Source organism: Rhinolophus sinicus, chromosome 17 (assembly GCF_057876585.1).
Source record: "Rhinolophus sinicus isolate RSI-liver-muscle chromosome 17, RSI-T2T, whole genome shotgun sequence".
NCBI lineage: Eukaryota > Metazoa > Chordata > Mammalia > Chiroptera > Rhinolophidae > Rhinolophus > Rhinolophus sinicus.
The window spans coordinates 189164841-189181065 of record NC_142517.1 but is presented as its reverse complement, the minus strand read 5'-3'; the positions used below and the strand labels follow the sequence as shown (position 1 = coordinate 189181065).

The 16225-nt window shown below is 36.1% G+C and overlaps 1 protein-coding gene across 7 annotated transcripts in view; it reads right to left on the bottom strand.

Moving 5' to 3' along the window:
- PIKFYVE (phosphoinositide kinase, FYVE-type zinc finger containing) overlaps positions 1–16225 on the bottom strand; it is a 69399-nt gene that overhangs the window by 34404 nt on the left and 18770 nt on the right. For 5 of the 7 annotated variants that reach the window (XM_019726947.3, XM_019726946.3, XM_019726949.3 and 2 more), the window contains 8 exons: positions 15202–15313; positions 14080–14227; positions 13369–13536; positions 7611–7670; positions 5842–5971; positions 5232–5412; positions 4470–4544; positions 1710–1817 (listed from right to left, as the gene is read on the bottom strand). In XM_019726947.3, coding sequence (XP_019582506.3) covers positions 1710–1817; positions 4470–4544; positions 5232–5412; positions 5842–5971; positions 7611–7670; positions 13369–13536; positions 14080–14227; positions 15202–15313 — 982 coding nt within the window. The remainder of the gene's footprint in view (positions 1–1709; positions 1818–4469; positions 4545–5231; positions 5413–5841; positions 5972–7610; positions 7671–13368; positions 13537–14079; positions 14228–15201; positions 15314–16225) is intronic. The other 2 variants (XM_019726951.3, XM_019726952.3) reach the window with 1 other exon arrangement.

Genomic DNA, 16225 nt, shown 5'->3' with positions numbered 1-16225 from the left:
TATGAATAAAGGCATGTTTCTTAAGTACATACTGCCCAGAGCATACTTCTCTAACGTGAAAAAACTTTAGTCTGGTAACCTGACTACAACAATGGAGTAAAATAAAGTGGATAAATTTAAGTACAACTTTTTTGTAAATAAATATCTGTAGATTTCAATGACCTAGTTCACCAATTTCGAGACACACAATTTTTTACATTTTAACATCTCTGAAACCAAGATGTAGCTCATGATCAACGTAGTTGTGATCTAATCTTATAAAAGTCTTCTTCTGACACCTTTGGGGAGATAAGAAAACTTAGCATCAAGGATTTTAGATCGACAAATTATAATTGTGTTTCACCCCAATCCTTATGTCAGCTCTCCACTGAAGAGTCACGGTAAATCAGAGCTAGAAGGGATGGTAAAGCCTTGTCGAAACCTCTCATTTTTACTGATACCATGTTTTCCTGAAAATAAAACCTAACCGGAAAATAAGCCCTAGCATGATTTTTCAGGATGACATCCCCTGAACATAAGCCCTAATGCGTCTTTTGGAGCAAAACTTAATATAAGACCCGGTCTTATTTTCGGGGAAACACAGTACGTAGCTGAATTCCAAAGAGGAACCGGCCCCAGGTAACAGAGTTCATTAAGCAACAGAGCCGTTTCATAAACCCCAGTGCCTTTCACCACAACTCAGGTTCCTGTTGGTGTCTGAATTCAGTACAAAAGAGATTGCTTCTACCGCTCTTGGAAAAACTGGGCCTATCACCTATGAATTTTCAAGTAATGTTTTCCCTAAATGTTTCTGGAACCGAATATAAGTGTTTCTGCTATAATATAATATACACATTCCTGAAAGCCTCCCGTTTTTAACCACCACAAATTAAAATTAATAGCATTTATGGGAGAAAAGGGGTTGGGGCAGAAAACTTTTAAACCTATGCAACTTCATATCCAGAGCACTAACAAAAACAATAATTGGCACCCGGAGAAAGAACCCAGACAGCCCGGGCGGGCAGCTCAGCATAGCTGGAACTGCCTCAAGAGAAATTTAAAATGTACAAAAGCAACTGCAACAGTACAACTGGAAGTGGAGCTCTGAGCAGCAGAGCCATTAACAGCCGTCCAAGGCTGGGGTACATCTCTGGGGAGAGGGCCCTTCCAGCAGGAGCTCACTTTTAATCTCCTAAAATAGAGCCAAAAGTGTCCGTGCCTGCATAGCCACTGAGCTGAGGCTGTTTTTCTTTCCAGCTGAGGGTTATAATCCTACTATAGCTATTCTGGGCCCTCTTACTTAAGAAAAACCACATGGAAACCACAACTTCCATCTGACATTATTCCCATTTACCAATTGCGTGTAAACTAACTGATGTTCTAGAAGCATGTGTATGAATAGAAAAGACTGTATTAAAACCAGTTATTACCAGGGGGAACCTGATAAGGTAAGAGAAATCCTTAAAGTAAATCAATGACCCAAATGTGAAGGGCAACCAGGAACTGGATTTTCGCTTTTACTTCCAAATAGTCCCCAAGAGTGACAGAGGTTTTGGTAAGCTGCTAAAGTGTAAGACATAAAAAATGTCTTTTATAATAAATGTTGAAAATGAAACAAGAGCAAACAAGTTTCTTTGCCTGTCAAATTTCATCAGCTAGAATGAGTTGCAAGATTTTGCAAGCAGCACAGCATACAAACACCCCAGATTATTGCTTCAGTAAATTCCTACCTGCAGCACAATAGGATCAATGCAAGTAAATTTAGTCTCTTCTCTGTAGAGATACTCAATGGAACACTTCAACAGAAGAATCTTGGGGTTTTTAATACAAGAATTCATCTACAAAAAAATGAACAGTTTGTTAAAGCTTTTCAAGTTTCTGCTTTGTAGACCTCCTTTAAGCATACCTTTACATCCATACTTTCATAATTCCTGTTAAATAGATTATCTTATTATATTCATTTTAAAATACTCTCATTTCGTTCCTTTGTGATAGTCTATTTTTTTCTAAGCAAATAATTTAGTTCAGGGCAATGCAAAATTCTTCAAAAACCTGCTTTGTTTCACTAATGCTACTTTAATCTACTCCTCTAAAATGTTAACCATCTTTTCTTTTCATTTCTAATGCTGCAATAAGAGATAACAAGTCCAGAGTAGAGGGCAATGGGGCTTGAAGACAGGCTATTTCATGGAAAACAGTATGGAGGTTCCTCAAAAAATTAAGAATAGAGTTCTTAATACGACCCAGCAATCCCTGTTCTAGGTATCTAACAAAAAAATCTGAAAACATTTATCTGTAAAGATATGTGTACCCCTATGCTCATTGGAGCATTATTCAAAGTGGCCAAGACATGGAAACAACCAAAATGTATTCAACAGATGATTGGATATAGAAGATGTGGTATATATACACAATGGAATACTACTCAGCCATAAGAAAAAATGAAATACTGCCATTTGTGACAAGATGGACGGATCTTGATTATCATGCTAAGTGAAATAAGTCAGACAGAAAATGCTGAGAACTATATGACTTCACTCATATGTGGGCTATAAAACTGAAAACAACAAAGGAACAAGACAAACAAATAAACAAAAACTCACAGCCTCAGACAACAGTTTAGTGGTCACCAGAGGGTAAGGGGAGGAGGGGTTGGTATTACAGAAGAGGGTAAAGGAGGTCAAAATATAAGGTGACGGAAGGAGAACTGACTCTGGGTGGTGAACACACAATGCAATATATATAGATGATGTATTATAGAATTGTACACTACTTGAAACCTATATAATTTTACTAATTAATATCACTCTAATAAATTGAATAAAGATTTTTTTAAAAAGATAGGGTATTTCACAAACTCTCAGAGATCAGCAATCTAGAAAGTGTAATTTAACCTTTCAAAAATTCAAGAAGTGTACAGGAGGGAGAAAACAATGAAAATGCCTCCTGAATATATTTCTAATAGAAATTATTTCCAAGCACTCATATACTGGTAAGCTAATTGGGTAACAAGAAGTTCCAGAAGCAGAGATCCAAACAATATACCCTAATCATGCAACTAAAGACATAGGCAGACTGGCCTGAAGGCTGCAGTGGGGATTTCAGACTGACCAAGCTTAAGGACTCCAGACTGACAAATACTCCTGAAAACGGTGATTCACCAGCTAGGGAACTATGGTCAGGCTCTTTCGGTAACTACAGACTAAAGACTATCTCTAAATCTGGTCAGTGCAGCAAGACAGTCATTCATGCCTATGTTTCTACCACACCCACACACAATTTTCAATTCCAGAGAAAAGCACCACATATTTACCTCTCTGTTCAATGAAGATCGTTTCATTTGGCTTATAGTACTACTTTAATGGGTAATGCGCTGTTTTAGTAAGACTCTATGCAGAAATACTGACTTTGCATTACTGCTATGAAATAATGTCAAGTCCAGGCGTACTTTTTTTATCTACTGCCATAAACAATTTTCAGAAGGCTTACTGCCTTACAAAAAATAAATCATTAGTCTCTGTTTAGAAAAGAATGAAAACAGGTCGTTCATCCATCTAGTCCCTCAGACTAGAAATCTGCCTGAGCTCTCACTGTAATCAAATCAGTATTCCCAGAGGTGGGGTCAGGATATCTCTATTTTCAGTAAGTTTCCTTAGTGATTCTGAAGCACAGCAAGGATTGAGAACACTCCTATAGTTTGATGGATTCTCAGAATGTGAGGACCAACAAATGACATTGGAAATACTTCAAGTGTCTACTTTAAAAGCAACCCCACACTTCACTTACACCCCACTCTCCCACTTCCCTAAATCTGAGTGGAAATTTCTAAGGGCTGGGCTTAGGAATCTACCTTTTTAACAAAGTCCACCCTGAAGCTCATGTACACTAGACTTCGAGAATCAGTGGCCTTCAGAATAAAGTTCAAGATCCATAATGGGATTCAAAGCCCTTGCCTGCTTCCTCCAGCCTCATCTCCTTTCCTATCTTGCCTCTTAGGATCACTGAGTTTCCTTAATACACCAAGTAATTTCACACTCCTTTGTGCAAGTGCTAGAAAAAGGCCTCCAGTCTGAAGGTAGAGATAGAAGGTGAGAAAGAACAGAATGCCAGTGACATTTCTGCAGCTCAGCCCTAGAAGAGAAAACAGAGCTTAAAGTGCTAGTCCTGCGGAGAGACTCCAGTCTGTTATGGAAACCTTGCCTCTCTGAGATGTGGCAGGGTCAGGAGAGAAATGATACTAGTATCCTATCATTGTGTTGGTCTGGAAGCCTCACCCTCTTTCCCCCTTCCTTCTTTTGTCTGATGAATTCCATTATCCAAATCCCAATCCTCAGCAGCTCTGGGACACCTTCCCTGAACCTCCAAAATTTTGCCCCTATGGCAGACACTGCTAAGTTACTCCTCAATGCCCACTCTCCTTTCCTTCCATGATGAGGGTACTACAGCAGCCATGGTTTGCTGGACTTCACTGTTGAAGACAAACACATTACCTTTTTATGTGCAATATTCTTGGTACAAACAAATCCATTGACAACCACAGAATCAAACTTTTTTCCACCTGGGATCTAATGAAACAATGAAGAAAACAATAAAATTCAATGATACATTCTTAGACTCCAGTCTGATAGATACTATTATTTATTTCCATTTTTTATTTTATCAAATATGTAATCGAAAATCAGACCAAAAAGTTTCAGGATACAGTTCTTCCTTTCAACCAGTAATTAATGGCATCTAACACAATTGTCTATTTTCACACCTCCCACGCTGACGTACTATCTGGTACTCTAAAATACTCATTTTAATAAATCGGTGCCATCTGGCAACTAAAACCACTATTAAGTGTCATTGGTAAAAAAACATAAATAAATACATATAGTACTCCATTACTATCTAAATAAAGCAATTACTCACTGCTTTTCCTCAGAACAGCGACAGTAATCTAAAAACAGGCCTTCTCATAAGTGGCAAGTCAAGAAGAGGAAGCAAGAAGGTTAGAAACTATATTTATATTTGCTTGGGTTCCCAACTCATTCCATGCCCAACTCACCCCTGCCATTTACCTCTCACTTCCTGAGTGGCTTCCATGATCCCTAAGGGCAGAGCTAACAAACTGAGCAGACAGAAAAACCTTCCCCTCCTCACCTAGCACCCCACACGGTAACGACTTTTTAGATTACCATTACGAGACAAGTTACTATCAGGCCCATCTCAGCAGTTCCCAGCGTTAGGAAAGCATTAGCAGAGCTCACTTTTTTGATGTGGACAAACTGACGGATATCCATGTCATCATCACGGTTCTTGACATCAGGGCGGACTGTCTGAACAACCTGGCAGACTAGTGATACAATGATGTCCCTCCAAGATGGTGACAATGAATCATTATGGAGCAACTGTTGGAGTAGTGCCATCATGTGGTTATGATTAGCTGAACTATAAAAGTGTTACAAAAGAGAAGTTTGTATAGTCAATACTGCCAGAGGCAATAATTCTGAAGATGCAGTAAGTAGTCTACAAAAGAAATAAGCCCAGGAATTAAGGCTCACACATAAGATCTTCCTGGTCAATTTTATTCTTGCATTATATCTAGACCTTAATGATTTGCTCATAAATGAAATTGTAAGTATCTCCAATTAAGATAACCCCTTTAATGTGATAAAAATTTTAACACATAAATTACAGTGGGGACAGATAAGCACAGGTTAGGACTTTTGTTTTACAAAAACTTTCATCAGAACAGGCTTTATTTCGTAAGTAATCTTAGTATTTTGACTTTATAAGGAAAAGAACCATGCACATGCCTATCAAGTCACTGAAGATTATAAAAATGGAAAATTCCAATCAAAAAGCTCACTGCCTTACAGTAACCTCTCCATGGCCTGTTTCTCTCCATTTTCTTCCCTTAGCAGCTCCAGGTTGTTATGATGCCAGCCCAAAGGCGTGAAAGGCAGCTCTTTGGATTTTTCCTCGACTCGACGATTAAACAAAGATTCTAAGCAAAGTGTGAAAGAAGAAATACTTCAGTGTAATGTATAATACCATCAACTCACAGATTTAGAAGTTGTCGATTTATTTTTTTTTAAGTTGACCAATTCAAATTGTTGGTGTGAAAAGGCAGGGACATATATAAATACATAAACAAAAGAATTAAGTGTGCATTGGAACATCAATATTTCCAACAGCCACAATCAGAGACAAAACTATGAGAAGCAAATTTACATAAGCAACTAGGACTCTCAAGCCAGTAAATATAAATATAGCTTCTGAAAAGCAAATAAAATGCGATTTTACAGTCCTTTAATTTATTTGGGGACATTAAGAGGGGGGTTAATTTTCCCTATAAAATCACAAACTGAAAACTGCATTCAATGGAAATCTGGATGCTGACAAAACAACATGTGATTGTGTGGGTGCTCAAGTTTAAAGAGAAAAGCTCAGTTCTGATCCATCTGAACCAGTTCAAGACAGTGCAGAAAGTCTCTTCAGACAATTCTAAATTGTGTTTCTTTTTAGAGATTTGGATCGAAGGCTTTTTCTTTAGGAAAACTTTTACAAGTTAGACACAAAAATGAACTATAAAGAAATATTAAAACATGAAAAATAACAATTTAAGTAAAATTTTGTACAACCGTTAAATTTTTTAAAAGAATAAAAATGGACTTAGATGAAAAATAGGTAATACTAAATGCTTTACAAAAAAATTTGCTAAGTAACTGTTGAAAATGTGACTGAATGAATGGTAAGAGGTGGGAAATGCTTATAAAAATTCTCTAATCCTTCCCCTTTAAAGCAAACCAAACCAAAAAAAAGTGTTTTAACCAAATAGTCCAGCAGACTACACATTAAAGCATGTGTCCAAGACAAGTGAGATAGAAGGACAGCACGTTTCAATTATGTAAACGGCTCTCTATAAACTTCTAGTTGAACCCAATGCCAAGACGTGAGTTCAGAAACACTGCTAAGTTATGACATCAGCTGCAAGTGGCCTCGCTTGTACCAGCTTGCCCTACTTTCTCTCTTTTATTTGAAACCCTCCCATTATCTAAGGCCTAAGCTGTGGAGTGTTATGGACCAATTAAGTTAAGCATGTCTTTACTCCACAGTAAGCTAAGTAGAGAAGGTGTAAGAAAAGGCTTGTACTCTTCTACCCGTCCTTTTGGCCCCACGAAATTGATCAGCAGTTAGTTCTTTACCCCTGCTTCCTACTTCTCTTCCCAACTTCACAGGGCAAGCAGCATCCTCAACTAGGTGAGATCTGCCTGTGGGCTTTTTGACATGTTTGACAATCATTGATGATACGTGTATCAAAGCTTAACATTATATTCATGCTATCATGCTGTAGGAAAGCATAAAATAGTTATGCCTTTAAAATAATAAAATTCAAGTTCTATTTAAAAGCTTTTAAACAATTAACTTTTCAGATCAGAGACCTTCTCTCAAACTAAGCCCAAGTTTATATTCTTGATTCTTAAGTCTCAAAATTACTACCTATATTAAAAACTGTGTTCCCATGATACTAAAATAATCAAATACATTTTCAGTACCTACTCTGCACCAATCAATGTGCTAGGCCTAAGTATATCCTCATGAGTAAGAGACACCATCACATGTACAGCTTTTGATAAAATTACCTTTGATGAAGGCATCACTTATTGAGAGCTGTTGTCCTCCATTGTCAGAAATCAAATACTCTGCACACCAGGGAAAGAGGAGAGAGGAGGAAGGAAAGGAGAGACTTATGACTATAACAAGCCAGCACAATTATAAAGAGAACACACCCACATGCAAAGTATTACTCACACTACACCCATCACTGCCTGGCCAATTCAAGAAAACTTCAGGCTAAAATGTATCTTTAAACTTGTTTCACACGCTACATACTAAACTTAATAGACTTGAATTAAAATATAGAACAAGAACAGTAATGTTAGATTATCTTTAACAGATTCTTTTTCCCTTATTAAAACTTAACCTGTTTTATGGAAATTGAGATCTTCAGTCATGTGCATGACAAATGTAAAAAGTTATATAGTTTTTCTCATGTATTACTGTGTTATTTAATAAATGATGACTTTGTCTCTACATGAGGTAATTCACAGATAGAGAAGCCACCTCACAAAACAATATACGGTGTTTTTTAATTTCAGGATATAAGCTAAAAAAAATTACACAAAAGTGACATTGGCAGGGAATAAAGGATTTTTCAGTTTTCTAATAAGAGTTTTAGTTTTTCAAAAATTCTAACCAAACACTGCCCAATGGTTGGTTGCGATAACTGCTGAACATACTCAGAATGTGTTCTTTTAGAACTTTTAGAATATTAGTTTTCTTACAAGTGAAACTTATTCTTTACTTCCCCATGAACTTTCCTCTAGGTCTGTGACCAAGCATAGCTCAAGTGGGGTTCTTTCTACCATGCAAATTAAACCACAATGTATTTTAAGACCTTTAAGGTATAGGTTCTTCACAAAATTCTTTCCAAGTAGATTTCATTTATAAACAAATGGGCTTCAAAAGTCAATGTTTATAAGCCAATATGCTCATCTTTCAAACAAGAAAGCAGATAAAAAATTTTACTTAGAAAATTCAAGTGTTCTGTGCCAAATACAACAAAATCAAGTGTGCAGACAAGTAAAAATAGATGTTAACACTTTATTTCTACACCTCCGTCACAGAAGTAAATAATGCTAACCCCTGTTCATTCAAGTAAGGTATTGGCTTTAAGTGTTTACGTTTCATACTAAAGCATATATATATATATATGTGTATAGATGTATATACATATATATTTCAGAAATGATGAATTTCCCCATTTTACTATGAAAAACTTTCAAATAAAGAAATACTCTCCATCTAGATTCAATAATTGTTAACTTGCCAAAATCATTTCTCGCTACATACTCATATACATATGCTCTTTTTTCCCCAACCATTTGAAGTTATATATATCATTGCACTTTTCCACTAATATTTCAGCATGCATCTCTTAAAAATCAGAGCATTCTTCTCTATACACATTTAAGAATATTGACAATGAATGTCTTAATATCAACTCAGTTCATATTCAAATTTATCTAACTGTCCCTAAAATGCTTTAATAATGTTTTTTCCTCAAACCTGGATCCAACAAGGTTCATATACTGCATTCTCTTCGTTCCTTTTTAATCTAAAGCAGACCCCACATTCGGGATTTGATCAACTGTTTCCTCATGGTACTGTTGAACTTGCTCCTATTCCCCATGTTTGCACATAAATAGGAAGTTAGACCGATAGGCTGACGGAAGCCACGATTTTCACTCTCCTTTAGGTCCTACTTCTTAACTTTCCAAGAATGCTTCAGAATCCTGCTTGCAGCACATAATAATAAAATACATTTTAATTCTATCACTCTCCAAGACCAATAGTGAAACATTAATCAAACCAGAAGATCACACTAAGTTTTATAAGTTTCTGACAATGAGGGGCTTGCTTACATAAGGAAAAAAACACAATTTTTTTAAGTGCAGCTATTTCAATCAATTTTATAAATCCAAATTTTCTCAGCCTTAGAAGACAGAAAACGATCTGTAAGAAAAAATTTAGTATTACCTTTAACCTCAAAAGAAAGATTAAAAACCACTCATTTTCATTTGTATTTTAAGAGGAATGAAAAAAGAAGCAGAAGTCTATTATTCTTTCACTTCACTACTAGATCATTCTGACCATCTTTACTTTCCAGTAATGAGTGTTCACCTTAACTACAATGCGGGAAAAAATCAATTATTGAATTTGAAAGTCACAAGAAAAATAGAAAAAGATTAATTCATTTCAGTATGCTAAAAACTATCAAGAGAACTGTGAAAACCAGGAACATGTATTAAGGGATTTATAAAGTTCTTATATTGTAGACTCCTGAGGCTGCAAATGACCCAAGAGATCAATCTAATAATTACCTTCTTTCTGATGCTGGAACTTCCTGGATTATATTCTTACTGTGCAGGCCAAAGGATTCCTTACTCCCCCTAACAATTCTTTTAAAATTCCAGATCTCAATTTTTCATTTCACAGATTCCGAATGAAAAGCGAACTTAGAAGTCACCAAGCCTACCTAACCTCAGTATCAATCCTCAGTAACTCTGAAAGGTGGACCTTCAGACACCACCTGCACACTCCCAGGGCACAGCAGCAAAAGCTCACTGTTCCTAACTACTGAACTGAGTTTTTCCCTCAGCCATATACAAAATAAGAATCATTCCTTTCAGATACTCTTCAGATACTTAAAGGCAACATCACCTGAAATATTAAGAATGGCTTTCTCCAGAGTATTAATAGTAAACTTCTTAAGCCTAATTACATTCTTTGTGTTAAATTTCATCTGGTTAGTCTATTGCTTAAGATTTTTTTAAATTCCAATCCTGCTATCCAACACACTAACTGTTCTTCCCATATTTTAACGATGTGTGAATCTGAAAAACATTCAAAATGCTGACCAAAAAAGTTCTTGAACACAGAATATGGATAGACAAAGGACTATAGCATAATCTAGAAGCATTCCCTTCCTGTTAAAAATAAATTAATTTAATTAATTAATTAAATTAATTAAATAATTAATTGTTCTTTCAATGTTTGGTACAGCCATTAAACAAACTACAAGTCCATGCATTATAGTAATAGTGGTTCTTACATTTGCCAAACACATTAGCTCTTTATGTGTGTTTTTACATAGAGGCTCATAGAGACTCCAGAGCCTGTGCTTTTAACAGGTAAATATGACCACTGCCTACAACTAACTACCTCTTTAACATATTTCCAGTGCAAAATTGTCTTCTTTGTCCACAAAGCTATTGAAAGACCATCAAAAGTCTTATTAACATCAAAGATGACAGTGTCTATCATGGTCTCCTAATGTACCAATCTCATATCACCATACAAGATGGAATTAAGGTTGTTTCGGACTGACTTATTTTAGTTAACCAACACTGTTGCCCAGTCACCACCAATTCCTTTTCTAAATATCAAAGTACATTCTGTGCATTAAATTTGTCTACAATTTGACCAATTTTCGGTCACATCAAAAACCCATCTTTTAAAAATTTTTAATGCATCTATTACTAGTCACCTAAAGTATCTTCTATTCTGCACAACTCTTCAAAGATATGCTCTGGCCTCATGATCACAGCTCCAAATTCTTTCAATAATCTGGTATACAGTTTGCCGGAACCTAGCAACAGACATAACAGGCACTGTCTATCTCTTCATTATCTCGAACTTCACTTTCCTCTTAACCATGTGTGTTCTTTCCTGATAAGATTATTTTGGCGGGGGATTAATACTAAAACAACTCCCCCAAATAACTGAACTAATTTTTCTTTCTTTCTTTGCATTACAATTTTTTTAATCTTTGCTAACTGAACTAATTTTTCTTTCTTTCTTTGCATTACAATTTTTTTAATCTTTGCTAAAATATCCTTGGCATTTACTCCAAACTTCAGTGCAATCTGGACTTGTGTATCCTGTCTTTTTTTTTTTTTTAAGTACTGGCCCCTCTTTCAGATCCATCCTTATATGAAGATTGCCTCTTATAACTTCTGTAGACAATCTTCTTGAAGAGTTGACATCAGAAAGGTTCCAAAAGAGTCATGATGGTTTTTTTCCAACTGCAGGTGCTCTGCCTTTCCTTTTCCTTAGAGACACAATTTGAAGCTGTACTATAAAAATGTCGTTATTGGAGCCTCTTGTTCTACTCCTCTCCCAACACTATGAAGTTAGGTTTCCTAAAGTAAATGTCTGACTGTGCTCAGCAGTCCATCTTTTGCTATGATGAATTCTATGATGACAGGTCAACTTTCATCATGATTTTTTCAAAACTTCGTAAAACTTTCCAGGAGGTGAAATCATCAGCAAGTCAATGATGTGTTTTGCACTCTACTTTCAGCAAAATGAAATGGCCAACAGATGTGTCCAGAGAACTGATATTCTCCACATGACGGATCTCGCCTCTGACCCACATCTGTAATTCGTATCACAAGGGCATCATCCAATATCCTCCATGTGATCACAGTCTACAGTTAGTTCTCACACAAGTGTCACTCACGTCTGCTCATTGTCCTTCCATACTCACCCAAACGTTCTCCACCATTTTTCCAATTTCTGTTTTGAGGATTCCCATAAAGAAGAGTATCTTATTCATGTTCAACACTACGCTAAGTCTCATCTTTTCCCACACCCTCTCTAATTTTCTATTTTTAAATAAGATATACCTTTTTTATTACTGTAACTCAAATACCAGTTTACCACATCTTGATGATAATGGCTAATATTAACAATTATGAGAAATTTGTTGTAGAAATGTAAGCTGGTTTCCAATTTTTTTAGCACAGACATTTAAGGTCATAAGCTTTTCTTTTCTGATCATATTTTTAGGCTCAAAATAGGGAGTAGCAAAGAATTAAGCAAGTACTTCTGATCTGAGGAGACAATTCAGCTTTAGAAAGACACAAGTTAAAAATTCAAACTCTAAGTGAAATCATAGAACAAATTCTTTCATCTTTATAATAACGATTTTTCAGTGACTATAACATAATGCAATCCCACAATTATTTACTTACTGATACATTTTTTATTCATTTACTTTTACATAATGCCATCTTATGGCTAAAATTTAAATTGGTTTTAATTCTATACAACCGAGAAAACTTCATCACGCATTTTAAAAAAGCATTAATTTCTTCTGCACTGCTATGTTAGATTTTAGTAATGGTTTACCTTATTTTTCCTTTTATACCAAATGTTTTTTTGAATACATCCATTATTATTTTTGAGTCAACAAACCCAAGTGTCATCTAAGATAGCTAAAAATAAACAATGAATTCGTTTTGTAGCAAAGAGAACTTTTTAATAAACACAGCATGTACATAAAAAGCATTTTAAATTAGAGTAGAAAGATGTTTTGGGAAATGTGAATGTTTTTCCCACAGCCTAGTTCAGGTATCTGAAAAGGTTTAGGAAAACAAGCTACTGGGTAACAGCATAAGCAAGTAGGCTCTGAAATGTTAAATGAAGAAAGAGAAATGAATAGAGCAGAACATCCATGTTATAAACGCAAAGAAATGCCACCTTGGAAGTTGCACATTATGCTAAGGGAAGAGCAGTCAGATGTAGTTCCTTTCAAAGACTACAAGCTTTAAACTGGGTGTGGTGGTCCTGAGGGAGAAAACAAGAAACAAAAGGAACCAACCAAAAAAGGTATGGGGAGGAGGTGTGGGGCAAATGAGAAAGGGTGGAACAAAACCCACACCAAATCCCCTCAGCCATCTGGGACAGAGGAAGCCAGAGGGACAAGCTGGCGTGAGATCCTAAGGCCCAGGTCTCCAGCCTGCATTTGGATTCCGGATGGCAACTACCTCCTACCTTTTTGGTCAGCAGGGTGAGGGGGCACATGTGGGTACTTGGAGGGCTTCTTGATATGGAAGTTCACGTTGTCCAGCTCCACGTTCAGGCTGATAGAAGCGGCTGAGTCACTGTCCACTGTGGACTGGAAACTGCTGACTGATGTACGCTTGCTAGGACTGGCAGAATCTTTTAGTGTTGGGGAGGGGAAAGAAATATAGGGAGAGGAGGGGAGTAAAAAATGGGTTTCATGAGGGTATTGGAGGAAAGGAAAAAAATGTTTTTTTTTAATATACAAGCCCAATGTGCAATACCAAAATGGATACAGTATTTTCATGTACTTCTGTGTAGACTTAATAAAATTTGATCAAGTTAAATGTAAAACGAATTTTTTTAAATGAAGAAATATATTGGAGGTTCTGCAGAGAGAAAGTCTGATATCATAGTGAAGAGGTGAGAAAGTTGTCTGCTGTGACATTATTAGCTCAGAGTTATTTTAAGCTGCTGCAAACTAAAGACTATGGCAAAATCTGAAAACGCCAGTAGCCTAACAAGTTGGTTTCTTAAGAAAATACTGTATCTAGGACGAGGATTGCTATCAGATGTTTACATTTAGTTGGGAGCCATAAATCTTAAAGTAGGACTGTTTCAACTAAACAAATAAAAACGTTATTTGATCACATATTACGGTAATGAGTCATAAAACAAAAATGTTAGAAAGTTAAAACTCACTAGTCAAATTCTCGTCACCTTCTTCTGCTATCTGTTCTGTGTCACTGTCATCAAACTTTATGTCTTTAAACCAGGATGGCTCTGAGTGTCCTTCCACCGAGTTCACAGAGTCACTGTCTGGAGAAGGGGTCTCGGAAAAGTCCGTGCTCTGAAAGGATCGAGACAGGATCTAAGCAATTCGCCTTCAATAGCAACCACAGGGAAGTTAGGCTGTCACACTGCAAAGAAGGTCTAGCCCAGTATTTTTACAAAGCTAACCACCACATAAATTTATACAAAAATAAGCAAATTAGTAGAAACTAAGTTATAAACCAGCATCATGCTGACAATTTCACTCTTAAAACTGTCATTTTTATTAATCAGTAGGCTTAGGCAGTATGTTACGAACACAACATAATAGAGAGATCTCATGGTGTTTCACTTCATCCTTTAGTCCTGAGAGTGAATGAACAGGGCTTAAAATTTACTCTAACCCTGTGCACCAAACTAGGATACATCCTGGAAAACAGCTTTTAGATTTTAACAAATAACGCCACACCAATCTTTTGTTATTTGTCTTTTCTAACCACTGAGTTTCTAATTTTAGTTCACAAAGGTGTTACTAAACATTATATATATACATGTATATATCAAATTAACATAAACCAAAAGGAAAAGTATATCTTTTTAGAAAGTTCTATCTTTCAATAATTTCCACTTCCCTAACTAAAGTTGAAAAAAAAGAATATTCACTTTTACCACTGCTATACAACGTAATACTGCTAATGAGTCAATACCTATTGCAACGGTGACATGAAATTTTTTCAATCATTTTGTTATGTATGCTCTATCTCAGTCCTAAAAACAGACACAGTAAATCTGAAACCCACTGAAGGTAAATGACAGACTATAACACCACAAGGCCAAACTTAAGAAACGCCACACCAACTGAATGTTTGAATCTGATAGGTTTTCCACCATTACTACCTACCAAGTAAAAATGCTTTAACTTTCCTCAAACAGCAAGGTAAACATGTTAGACACACGTATCTTTGAGTAATTCAAGTACTTTTTATTTCCACAGATGAAGAAAGACCACAACAAGCTCGCTACATGCTCATTAGCGGTGACACTGAGAACTACCTGCAGTGGTCGGTACAGCGCATACTCATCCCGGAAAAGCTGATCATGATGGCTGACACAATCTAGCCAACGTCCATCGACCATCGCTTGTCCAATTGCTATAGCTTGCGCCCTGAATCAAGACCAACAAAAATGAAAACTTTTACAATGCAGTTGGAATAATTTTACAGGTACAAGACGAGACACAAACTAATTTTTTTTTTCCCCGTCCTCATCAGAGTTGGAATTTCAAATTGTCCTTGGATAGGTGAGGGATAAAACAAGAGAGACTTGAAGCCAAATTAAAAGATTTTTCGAGGTACCATAGTAAAGAACCTATTCGTAAGTCAGTCCTAACAAAACCTAATTCCTGCATTTCTGAAGTACTCAAGGCATGCATGCCCCGTACTTAAAACAAATATTGAGAATATCCTGGCTCCTGCCCTCAAGGAGCTTACAGTCTTGACAAGAAGACAATACCAAATATTACAGATACAGGTATAAAATGTATATACTGTGTTTCCCCAAAATTAAGACATAGCCAGACAATCAGCTCTAATGAGTCTTTTGGAGCAAAAATCAATATAAAGCCCTGGTCTTATTTTACTATAATATAAGACCAGGTCTAATATAACATAATACAATATAATATAATATAATACAATATAATATAATACAATACAATGTAATATAAGCCTGGGTCTTATATTAATTTTTGCTCCAAAAGACGCATTAGAGCTGACTGTCTGGCTAGGTCTTATTTTTGGGGAAACACGGTATGTAGATCCATGAAATAAGACACATATTAACACATTGCATTTATATGGCATTTCGCAACCTATAAAGCACTTTAGCGATGTTATTTCATCCTCACAGCTTCTTCTCAAAAAACTATATATTTTCCTCATATTGGAACTGAGAGGTCCAAGTCTCAAAGAAATTGAGTAACTTGACTAAAAGCACAAAGCTAAAAAGAGACACTCAAAACTGAAATGTAAGGCTTCACTACTTAAAGCTGTTTCTCTCTCTTCCTACATACTTGTTT